We start from the raw sequence: 11,923 nt of genomic DNA, 5'->3' as shown, positions 1-11,923 counted from the left end.
AAGCATTTGTAATCGCAGAGCTCTGTCAGACGGAGCTCCTCTTCTACATTGGATGAATGTATGCGGGTAGTGGGGGGGGGGTAGCTCTGTGCTTTTGGGAGGGTCTCGGATACTCTGGGCATTTAATTCCCAGATGTCTAGCTGACCACAAACCTAACTTCCGAGTAGAAAAGGTGATGTATGCATAGCTATTGAAAGCTGCTCGATGAGTCCATTGATTGTACATCGGACTATAGCAACAAATACAATGTGGACTTTAAGAGTTTTTACTATTGACTGCATGTATTATCTTACTGCTACTACCTCCACAGATAGCGGCATACTCATATACTAAGGATATCAAATACAGTGTTATTAGTAAATCATCAACTAGGAGAGATAAATACTATAGTATTATTCATATTATTATTAAATCCTTATATACCAAGGCTTTGCCCTGTATAGTCAGAATTTATATGTGTAGAAGTTATACCACAAGTCGAAGATCTCGGCACCATCTATCTAGACGAGACTGCATATGTCGAAAAACGTGTCGCGGTCCCTGCTTAAGAAATGGGCAGGCGTCGAGGTGGAAACGCCGTCTTTCAACGGGCGAAAAAAGCCACTGCACTCCGAGGATCTGTGCGGAGGCTGCAAGGTGGGTGACTGTCAGTTCGCTCCCTGAGGCTGTTGGAATTGATGTATTGTGGCTCTCAGAATGGTCGAACTGTAAAGTTGACTTTTCCAGCTTTCAAGTCTATGCTTTCGCTACTACATACAAAGTGATTTTTCCAAGTAGAGGTATATCACGACATCATTATCTTAGCAGTAACAACAAGCAGCCACATTATCGTGGAGCCCATAGGAACGGTAAATACGGTCTTCACAACGGCTATCTTTTTTCAGATTAAACATCTTCGTAGCACCTGAAACTGTATAGTATAGTTTTCCACAAAGCACGCAAATTAGACACCGTGACATGGGTGAGGAGAAAGTATGTGATCAGGGCCCTCTTAAGGCTGTCGCTTGTCGCATTCTGACGGCCAATCCAAGCTTTCGGGTCCTCTATCTTTTCTGTTTGCCAGACCCTCTGATGTGCATCGCTGAGTCTCGCGAAAAGGGCTCAGTTGTCCCCGAATGTAGAGAATGAAGCTTCGTACTTGGATGCTTCCTCCTCGATAAGCGACGCGTGTCTGGCACTGCGAACGGTGGCCTTCACAGGGAATGGCTCATCGAGGGATTGGTGGTTGAGTCTCTCATCGTCAATAGGCCCGCTCTAGACGTCTCATATGTTAGCGACTCGTCACTCTTCTCCAAGATGAGGAATCGAAGGCAAACGGGAACGAACCGGACTCAATTCGAAACAATAAAGCAAACGGGCAAACGCAATGAACAGAGCTTGCTCCGCGACTCTCCAGCCGACGCAGATTCGACGGCCGCCCCCAAATCCCCAAAAGTTGGGTATCTTGTCTGCTCCTGAACCGTCAATCCATCTCTCGGGCCGAAATTCATGGGCATTGTCAAACTCGCTCGACAATCCGATTGAGTTGATCAGGAAGCTTGTGCCGGCAGGAATGAAGTACCCATCAAACTCCAGGTCCTCGGTGAGTTGGTGGGGTGGAACAACGGGGACCGTCGGTCGCCAGCGTAGAACCTCTTTGATCATGGCGGCTACGTAGGGCATTGCCGGCAGATCAGACATCCGGGGAAGCCTGAGCGATTCGCCATCCGTGCACACTCGATCGATTTCCTCGCGTGCCCGTGCCTGGGCTTCGGGACGCGTGGCCATGGCCATTATAAACACGTTAATCGTCATGCGTGTGTTGTCACCGCCGGCTGCCATAACAGACGTAGCCAGGTACATGGCCTCTTCATCGTCCCCCGAGTACCTCATATCTGGATGAAGAAGAACGTCGCGGACGAATGAGGGAGGTGCCGAGCCGTTACTCACGGCAGTTTTGATGGGCTTCCACCATTCCTGGAAGACATAGCGGTGGAACGAGCCCATCTCAGCCCAGAAACGCCGCCAAGGCTGTAAGAAATGAGGGAGTTTGCTAAGCGAAGGGAAGAAATCCACGTAGCTCCGGTTGATGCTCATGACAAACTCGATTGTTACCCTCTGATAATCGTCGAGCTCCGCTTTGGTCTTGTTCAGGGGGTAACCCATAACGATCCTGTAAAGCACGGATGTGGCATAGCGATAGTTGTGAGCATACCACAGGTTGGGCTCCCGAAGATATCGGCGCAGCATGTCCACGCTCTCGAGCTCCTGCATGCCGGCGTAGACCTTGAGATGCGAGCCGCTGAGCAACTGGTGCATCACACGGCGTCCCTCCCGCCATTCTTCTTCTTGCCGTATCACTGTACGCTTTCCGTTGCTCACAAGGCCACTTGCGATGGGCATATGGGGTCTCTCGTTTGTAATCTTCCCTCGCTTGGCGATGATTTCCGAGACGACGCGGTCCGAGTTGAGCACAACCCACGTCTTGGATCCCATGTGCAGCGTCACCATTTCGCCGTACGGTATCAAGGAGGCCAGCTGCCGGGTGTTTAGATCAACGTGCATTCTCCTGTTGGACAGGTTTGATACTCACCCACTTATTGAATGAAATGGCCCCGCGACGGCGGGCTTCCATCATCTGGTGCAAGTTTCCCAAGACCGGTACGCCCGGTGGCCCCGGTGGCATTGCCCATCTCTTTGTGCCAGGCGACCATTTCAAGTCGGTCGGTTTGAAGAACTGAACGAGCGCTATGCAGCCGCTGCATAGAAACAGAAAGAGACCCAAATAGGGGTAGTACGCGCTCTCGATTGGGTACATGCTGGCAGTCAATGGTTAAGAGACAAGATGGATTTGGTAGCTCTGCTGCTTTTCGGGGTATTAAGAAGAAGGAAATTCCTAGGTGTCATTCTCGCATGATATCGCTCGAGTGGGAGAGGGTCCGCCGTCGGCAAAGCGAAGAATTACCACCCTGTTCAGTGTGGGAGCTTACGTTCGGGCAGGAACTTCCGTCAGCGTATAACCGACTTGCATTATGCAGGTGAGGCCGAACAAGCACCGCAGGGCAACTTAGCATCTCAGCTCTGGGCAGCCTTGACGTAGCTGGCTTGCATCCTAAGTCCATTGCTTCTCAGCGGCTTCTTACGGACAATGCTATATACTGAGAGTTACCTCAAATCTCCCTTGGCGTACCACATGCATATTCCTTTATACATGGGCTATCGGAGGTAGCAGGGCTATCAGATCCACTCGTTGGCTGCATGAACGGTCCAGGCCGCTGGAACCGTTTTCCCCATGCAGCCGCAAGCCATTGGAACAAAACCAACAAAATGTAAATAGATTTTGACGTATGCCCACGCTCCGGATTCCGTCTCACTACAGTTACATTTCCTGTATATGGATTTCAATATCTATACCATACCAAGCATTCAATATCCCTACTATATCGTGATTTGATACTTATTGATTATGCAGGTATATGGGAATAATAGTCTCTGTTAGGGGTTGGTACGAACCTGGTCCCGAGATGCACATATATATAGTGCTAACCTTTAATTACCGTGGATGTTTAAAGCAAGTATATAACAACCACACATTTATCTCCTCAATATGGATTCAGTATACTAGATATAGATTGATTTAATGATATCACTATTTCACATAAGAATATGAATTTCTATAAGTATATTAGGCCCTATGCTCAAGGGAAGAGAAATTAAAATCTAAAGAACAGTGAGGTGCTCATTACTAGTAGGAAAAATGCAAAAAACATATTGTACAGAAATTATAGTTTTACGTTTTTTTCAGTTCTGTTCAATGGCTTGCCTAGCCAAGCACATGTTTCTTCGGATACCAGCCTGATTAGTGGGCTTCCCTTCCTTATCCACTTTGTTGAAATAAGATATTACTAGTATGTAGTAAAGTTTCCGAAGCACTACCTTGGTAACTTGCATGGCAGACCAACATCCAATGAAGGTCTGATTCATCCAAATGAACGACTATCTACTCCCCTTGCTATCTTCGAAATGAAGGTATTCGAACCGGTTCTGTTTATTAGAGGAATCTAATCGAACATTCTACCAAGGGTGGCAGTGCTGAGTCAAATCAGATCATATCCAAAATCGGTAAGCGGTAATATAATCTGACACAGTTGAAAGATTAAGGACGAGAACTAGGATTCATAGTTACCTTACGATGTATGTCTCATCTCACTTGCATAAGGTTTACCTCACCTGCAGAATGGCGTATGTATCTGCATTACCCATCTAGTACTTTGTGAAGCTATTCATGTAAACCATCTGTATAGCGCTTGGATACGACCATTGCACTCTTATTCTGCTTCATACAAGTGACTAGTGGATGAAGCTTACAGGAAACCCCTGTATTCGGATAATGTGTGCGTGGACGTCCAATGGGTACGCCCTCGAGAGACTCGTGTAGGTCCTGGCTGCAGCATGCGATGTAGGAGGAATCTTACCCTAGCTGCCTTAGTTGCCTGGGTACGCTCACTGACGTTGATAAGGATGGTAGGCGCTTCTGGCCAGTTGAGGATTCTTTATAAGGACCACGAATCGCTCTGTTCAAGTGGGAAGGTGCTTTCATCCATAACTCTTCATTCTTCTCACTTCTGACTGCGCGCCTCCTTCTGGATCAACATGGCCACTCCAGCACGCACGTTCACGGATTTAGTCCTATCGCAGCGGTGCCATCCTTCGTCGTCGGGCAAGGTGACGCTGCCCGTTAGTGGAAGGGACCTGACCATCGCCGACGTAGTGGCAGTCTCGAGACACCTAGCACCGGTGGAGCTCACTCCGGCGTCCATCGACGCCATCGAAGCGTGCAGCAAAATCATCCCGAAGAAGATCGCCCAGGGCGAAGTCATCTACGGCGTCAACACGGGGTTCGGCGGCAGCGCCGACGCAAGATCCAACGACGTTGAGAGGGTCCAGCAGAGCCTGATTAGCCACCTGACGTGCGGAATCGTCTCGGACGGCAAGCAGGAGCTGGCTCTGAATAGCAACGGGTACTCAAGACAAAGCAATGGGCATTCAAGCCAAAGCAATGGCCATTCGAGCCAAAGCAACGGCAAGGCCCACCCCGGCAATGGCAAATTGAATGGACAACACCGCGCCTCGGTTCGAGGTTCGCTTCCGCTTAATGACCCGCTCGCCGCTACCTGCATGCCTGAGTCGTGGGTGAGGGCGTCCATGCTTATCCGCCTGAACACCCTAGCCGGCGGTGCGTCGGGCATCCGGATCGAGATTGCGGAATCTCTGATGGACCTTCTCAACAAGGACGTCGTGCCGCGTATCCCCGTCCGTGGGAGCATCTCAGCTTCGGGGGACCTCAGCGCGCTCGCGTGGATCGGCGCCCTGATGCAAGGCAAGACGTCCGCTACGGCCTTTAGCGGCCCGCGAGACGCCGAGGGAGCCAGAAGAGTGACGAGGGCCGACGTCGCCCTGTCGGAAGCTGGCATAGCGCCCATCAGCCTGCACGCCAAGGAGGGCCTCGCCATCGTCAACGGCACGGCCGTGTCGGCCGGGGTGGCAGCTCTTGCCGCGCACGAGTCCCTCCATCTCGCGGCGCTTTCGCAGGTGCTGACGGCCATGAGCGTGGAGGCGCTACGGGGCAGCGACGAGAGCTTCGAGCCCTTCATTGCGCGGGTGCGGCCGCACCCCGGGCAGGTGGACAGCGCGCGGAATATCAAGGCGTTCCTGACCGGGTCACGGCTGCTCAACCGGCACGACAGCCGAAACGTGGCGACGCTGCGACAAGATCGCTACTCGCTGCGCACGGCCAGCCAGTGGATCGGCCCCGTGCTGGAGGACTTTGGCTTGGCGTACGACCAGCTGACGATCGAGCTCAACTCGGTGACGGACAACCCGCTGGTCGACACGGAGACGGGCCGCGTGCTCCACGGCGGCAACTTTCAGGCGCGCGCCGTCACGTCGGCGGCCGAGAAGCTGCGCCAGGGCCTCCAGAGTATCGGCCGCATGCTCTTCACCCAATGCACCGAGATGATAAACCCGGCTACCAGCTGGGGCCTGCCTCCCAATCTGTGCTCCGACGACGCCAACGACTCGTTCCTGTTCAAGGGGCTTGATGTCGTCATTGCCGCACTGACTTCGGAGCTGGGCTTCCTGGCCAACCCCGTCGGTTCGCACGTCCAGACGGCCGAGATGGGCAACCAGGCCCTCAACTCCCTGGCGCTCGTGTCGGCCCGGTACACGCTCGAGGCCGTGGACGTGCTGTCCCAGATCGCCTCGGCGCACCTTCTGGCGGTGTGTCAAGCCCTCGACTTGCGCAGCATAGAGATCGAGGGCCGGAAGGACGACACCCAGCCTGACGCGACGCCGTACATCGGCCAGGCCTCGCGACGCATGTACCACTTCATTCGGAAGGATCTGGGCATCCTGTTCCTGGGCGAGGCGCACCTGGCTTCCACTGAGGCCGCGACATCGGACGGTGTCACTCCGAGCATGGGGCTTTACAACACGCGGGTCTACGAGTCCATCAGGTCGGGACGCTTGTACAATGTCGTTCTGGACATTTTTCAAGGAGTGGAGGCGCAACGAACTACGAATGGAAAACACATATAAACGCTCCTGTCATAATTCGGCGAGTTTACTTTAGAAACACAGCACCCCTATCATTATTTTCCTGAGGTATTGATATGTGAAGAATGAGGGAGGCACACCATTTGTATATAGAGGAGGCTAGAGAAATATTTATCGTGATCTACTAGACGTCTAATCAAGACCGGAATGACAGTGGAGTGGCCGCTTAGAAAGAACAGGGGCCACGCAGCCAAACATCTCGACATAAAAGTTCAAATCTCTATAAGTGATGTCCTTGCACCTAAGACTTCGGTTATTGTATAAATGCATATACTATCTTGCTAATAAAAGCCTCGCTTGCTGCACTTGAAAAAGCTAATGCATAAGGGTTACGTTTGTATATTGCTTTCCGGGTTAAACTTCGATGCGATACCAGGGTTCACCACCTGGTAGAAACAGAGGATGCGACAGATACAACTTTCAAAGATACGATGGATTCAAAACGAAGGTATACCCAATGTCTCCGGGACTCACAAAACTGGGGGTTTCCACCCGCCTTCACCACGCGAGTATGACCACCTCCTTTCGGCGGCTCTTGAAGTTCACTTTTCGGCCACCTTGTATAGATAGCTCTCTAATAGAATCACCATGTTCCCAAATGCCCTCCCATAACCTCCTGTAGAGTAGCAAAGGCACTATGCTCCGGTTTGTTATGGATCAGTGGGTCAACTGCTACCAAGCCCTCTTACGCTGGAAGCTGATCTATCTTTGGGATGCACTGTTGGATGTAACATTTTCTAGTATATCAAAAAAGAGAAGGGGAAGAATGATTCTCATGTCCTCTAAATACGATGGCGGGGTTCAATTCCGTTTTCATGGCTCTCGGTTAAAAACCGTTTCCACGCCTCCCTACCACTTTTGGCGGCATCGTACCCCCAGAGCCACTCGAACAGTCCATAGTCCGCACCCGCACGAAGTTTCGCATCGCGCTCCTCCTGCTCCGGACCATCGGCAAGGGCAAACATGGCTTTCTGGTCCAATGTGCGACGTCGGACCTCCGAAGCTCGTGGCTTGCGAACCTGCTCAAACACCCGAAGAGCATCGGGGATTTGGTCACGCCCCACCGACTGGCTGAATATCGCTCCCAGGACGCCTGCATCCTCAAAGGCCTGCGCGGCACCCTGTGCTCTGAAGAAGGGTTAGATGGTTTGGAAATAAGCACAACGACTATAGGATCCAACACTCACAGGCATGGCAATATCGCGTGAGCAGCATCCCCAATCAATGCGAATCGTCCACTTTCATGGCGCCATTGGACCGGTTCATGGATCTGGAACAAAGTCCACTTGGTGCAAACAGACCCTTCCACGTTGATCAGCTCATGAAGTACGGGGTCCCAGTTCCAGATCTTGCTCCTGAACTCTTCTATGTCTGCTCGTTGTGGCCCGTACATAACGTTGCCGCCTGCACCCTCAGCGTATACCAGAACTACGTTGAGCATATCGTGCTGGATGGGGTACGTGACCACGTGCCCTCCTGATCCCATCCAGAAGTTGACGCTGGTCCGTCTTTTTAGGTCCCAAGCTAGGTGGTCTTTCGTTATGTCTTTGGTAGGAACAGAGATCCGGTATACGACATCGCCAGGACTGTAAGGAGGGTCCTCACGGCCCAGCAGTCTACCTCTGCAACGAGACCTCTCCCCGTCCGCACCGAGGATCAGGTCGGCTTCATAGACTTCGCCAGTAGCGAGGCGTAGGGAGGGCTTGTTGAAGTCGATTTCTTTGACTTCGCTGCCCAGTTTGATCTCTATCCCAAGCGTGCCTGTTCCCGAGAGCAAGGCTCTTAGGAGGTCGGCACGATGAATCATGAGATAAGGGGCCTCGCTCACCAGGTTCGGATGGGATACAGGCGGTGACTGCGACAGCACATCTCCTCGATAGGAGCGAAAAGTCCCGGCCTCTGGTCGGTCAGCATACTTAAGGACCTCCTCCAAGACGCCCCAGTGTTGAAGGAGACGCGTCGCATTGGGGGCTAACTGTATTCCAGCACCGATCTGTTAGGCGGCGTTAGAAAAGCTCCAAAGGGTATTCTGCAGAAAGCATGAAGTTACTTCTTGTAGTTTAGCACTACGCTCAAAAACTGTCACACGGTGACCAGCTTGAGCAAGGGCTAGTGCGGAAGCCAGTCCACTAAGACCGCAGCCGACAATGAGAACAGAGAGCACGGGTTGTGAATTACATGTATCCGCCATGTTGGAGATGATGGTGAGGGTTTCTATTATTTCTTAGGGACCTTGGAAGGGCTATGGGGCTGCCGGGGCTTTAAATATCTGGCTTAGCGTGCAGGTCCAATCTTTCCAAGAGACGATTCGCTCGGCATATCGCTGGTTTCAAGCAAGTCCATTCCGCTTATCCCGTGCTCAGGCTCCTGCAGACTCCCCCTAAACTAGAAGCCCCCCTCGTCCCGCCACCTACCAAACGGGTACAGGTAAAACTAGTAACATTTAGAACCCACTGTGGTGTAAAGTATCTGTCCCATATCTATCCACTGGAGGCGTTATCGTACCAAGGTCTATATATTGTACAATGTGACGAGTTATACAAAACTAGGAACTAACAGACAATGACTCATTACCGAAGTCAACTTATCGCGATAGCTAATGTTATTCCCATTAGCAAGGTCATCCTGGGCCCAGACAGCCTGTAATATTCTCTTACAATAGTCCAAAGATCGCGACGAGCTCATCTTCTCCGTCCTGGAGATGACATCGAGGACGACGGCCCGCTGCTCATCCGTTCGCGCCTCACAGCCAATGACGAAAATGGGAAATTGCTGTTTACAGGAGCTCAGCCGGAGGAGAATAGCGAAGGCTCTGTCGATGTGCTGTTGTGTTCTGAGGGGTTGGAGGATCAGGCCTTCGAAACTTCGGTTGAGAAACAGCAGTATAGCAAGTTGGTATAGTTGCATTACCAACGTCGCATTGTCCGAAACAGGTTCGCTCTCATCCGGGACTTTTGGTATTGATAGGCGCCTGATTCTCCAATCCAGTACTTCTAGGAAGCATTTGTAATCATTCATGTTGACGCTGGTTTCTGGTGGAATTGCGTCGCTAGATATTGTCTCGCATACTTGGGACAGCAGATTCAGCATGGAGAAAATAGGCGGCGGCAAAATGGATACCTGAAATGTTTAAATATCAGACCAACACTTCCTGTAATCATGTAGCCTTTATCGTGTACGAACCTGTGAACAGAAGAGGTCTGTTGGAGTCGACGGGAGCTGTGGGGCCCCATCTCTTTTCCAGTGTAGTAGGGAAAAACGCGCGAGAACATCGTGGTAGTGCACCCAGTCCAGCAAGGCGGCCACATCGGAGCCAAGCTGACGTAATGTTTTGGTAGAGGACGCGTTGAGGACCGTCTTGACCCCGCCGAGGTAAAACGTCCATTGGTCTGAAGTGCAAGACGACTGGTGGACCTCAAATGAACAAAGAAGCATCCCCGCCGCAATATGCTGCATGGTCGCTTGCACGCACAGATTGGGCGCTGCTAAACCTTTGGCCAAGCTTCCGAGCGCAGCGATTTTCAGCTCCAGGGCTTGGGACTGTAGGCCGTAGCGATGTAGGGAAGAAAAGGCCAGCAGCGCCTGCAGCACTGCCGCAGATCCCTGCAGGGCTATTCGAACCAGGATGTTCCCGAGGGCGGTGGCATCGTGGCCAAAGGTGGCAAGGGATGCAGACGCTACGCAGCAAACTACAGGTGGTGTACACAAGCTGTTAGCCCTCCCTGTCCTGATTTAGCCGGTAGGTAACCATGCTAGATTGTACGACGTACAGTAGTCTAACAGGTCTCGGTCAAGAGCCTCCAGCTTAGATGGGTTCCAGAAAATGGGGACACTGAGTAAGGAGAGATTGCGCACCGGAACAGAGCTTGTCAAGCTGTGATGCAATTCAATATCCCAATTCGACGTGTGGACAAAGCGTGCATCGGAGATCTGGCCAGCCGTGGAAGGTGACGGGGACAGCGGAGCCGACTTGCAGACGACAGCACGCCGACGATTGTTGGGACGCGGCCAGGAGAGCCTGAAACCGTACCTCTTGCATTTCCGGTGGGATCGAGAGCACCTTGGAGATGCTTGTTTCGGTCTGGCGCGGTCGCAGCTGATGGTACCGCCTGGCTGGGTTAGGGGTGTCCTTACATTTCTTCTAAGTCCTCTACCTACCCTGGCATGTGGCACAACAGGTAGGCCCCATTGTCATCTGCCTTTCCTGCATGATCGTATAGATTAGTTATCGATGGATAGCCGAACTATACAGCAGTAGTGTAAGGTGGATAGAAACTGAAGAATCCTTGAGCCCATAGCAGCAATATTATATCTATAGACTTACTCTTTCTAGAGATTCGGCGTCCGATTGCATTATATGAGCTTGTGCTTACTTTTTAAACTCCTTACTAGGACTATGAACGGGATCGAGGGCTAGCCCGCCCAGATACATTGTGCAGGCAGGCCATTCGTTCTGTCAGACACGCCTCTTTGGCCCCCAACACCTCAAACAGGACGCCTTTCCCGACTTCGCTGTTACCTAGGCTGCTCGGCATGGCTCCACCTACTAGCTTAGGGAAGGATTCGACCAATAGACTACAGTAGTTCGAAAATATGACCAGCAATGGATTTCAAAAGAAGATTCTAAGGCGCTTAGTTAGGTAGCCCTCCAAAAGTACCAAAGGCAGTAGCCGACAGTTCGAGTGCCGCACTGTAAACAGCGTTATTATCATTATTAGCTGGAGAAGTTGTATCTTGGGTTCGTAGAACAGTGGGGTGGGTCTCCTCGATTCACTTTAAGCCGCTGAGGTCATTGACACTACAGCCTCACCTTATCAAAAGTGCACAGAACAATAAGGACTTGCTTGTATAGGTGTTGGTCCACTGCGTAATTTAATCTAGTATTCTTAATACACAAGTTAGTAGCACAGAATAGCCGATCGTCACTTCCAGAAGTTTCGTTATCATTATTATCATGAATCTGTTGAGCCCATGCTACTCCGCAGACTAGGATTATGGGAGTCTCGTGCTCTGGTCTGGCGCTTATACCCCCTTCTTAGTAGGAAATCGCCTATACGCTAAGGTAGTAGCAGCTGGACCCAGCAAGTAGGATTTGATCAACTGAATCCATTGATACGCCACAGTTGCACCTAATAGGTCAGAAACTAAGATAGTGTCCGACCTAATCGAAACCGTGTCAAACAAGGGGATACCCATTATACAGCCATGACTCAGGAATGTAATATCGTAGTAATGAACTGGGGGTAATGGCCTTCGCAATGAAAATTAATTGGTATGATTCACGTGTTCTATCACCATGAGGAGGACGATGTCTTCTGTATTCACTAC

At 51.3% G+C, this 11,923-nt stretch overlaps 4 protein-coding genes across 4 annotated transcripts; 1 reads left to right on the top strand and 3 right to left on the bottom strand.

Annotated features, from left to right (window-relative positions):
• Positions 1-1,102: 1,102 nt before the first annotated feature.
• Positions 1,103-2,798, bottom strand: Aud_008719 (cytochrome P450; the record flags this gene model as incomplete). Its single annotated transcript, XM_043293584.1, has 3 exons — positions 1,103-1,255; positions 1,328-2,518; positions 2,574-2,798. The coding sequence occupies 3 exons, from the start codon at positions 2,796-2,798 to the stop codon at positions 1,103-1,105; spliced, it is 1,569 nt and encodes a 522-aa protein (XP_043149519.1).
• Positions 2,799-4,633: 1,835 nt separating this feature from the next.
• On the top strand, positions 4,634-6,577 carry Aud_008718 (aromatic amino acid ammonia-lyase; the record flags this gene model as incomplete). Its single annotated transcript, XM_043293583.1, has 1 exon — positions 4,634-6,577. One exon carries the CDS (start codon positions 4,634-4,636, stop codon positions 6,575-6,577), a length of 1,944 nt encoding a protein of 647 aa, XP_043149518.1.
• An 800-nt stretch (positions 6,578-7,377) lies between these two features.
• On the bottom strand, positions 7,378-8,786 carry Aud_008717 (uncharacterized protein; the record flags this gene model as incomplete). Its single annotated transcript, XM_043293582.1, has 3 exons — positions 7,378-7,723; positions 7,783-8,588; positions 8,646-8,786. 3 exons carry the CDS (start codon positions 8,784-8,786, stop codon positions 7,378-7,380), a joined length of 1,293 nt encoding a protein of 430 aa, XP_043149517.1.
• Positions 8,787-9,174: 388 nt separating this feature from the next.
• Aud_008716 (uncharacterized protein) lies at positions 9,175-10,784 on the bottom strand (the record flags this gene model as incomplete). Its single annotated transcript, XM_043293581.1, has 5 exons — positions 9,175-9,191; positions 9,253-9,715; positions 9,779-10,284; positions 10,366-10,704; positions 10,754-10,784. The coding sequence occupies 5 exons, from the start codon at positions 10,782-10,784 to the stop codon at positions 9,175-9,177; spliced, it is 1,356 nt and encodes a 451-aa protein (XP_043149516.1).
• Positions 10,785-11,923: the final 1,139 nt, after the last annotated feature.

This window comes from Aspergillus udagawae, assembly GCF_001078395.1.
Source record: "Aspergillus udagawae IFM 46973 DNA, scaffold_7, whole genome shotgun sequence".
In the NCBI taxonomy this organism is placed as follows: Eukaryota; Fungi; Ascomycota; class Eurotiomycetes; order Eurotiales; family Aspergillaceae; genus Aspergillus; species Aspergillus udagawae.
The sequence above is the reverse complement of the archived record's forward strand: the minus strand, read 5'-3'. Positions and strand labels throughout refer to the sequence as shown.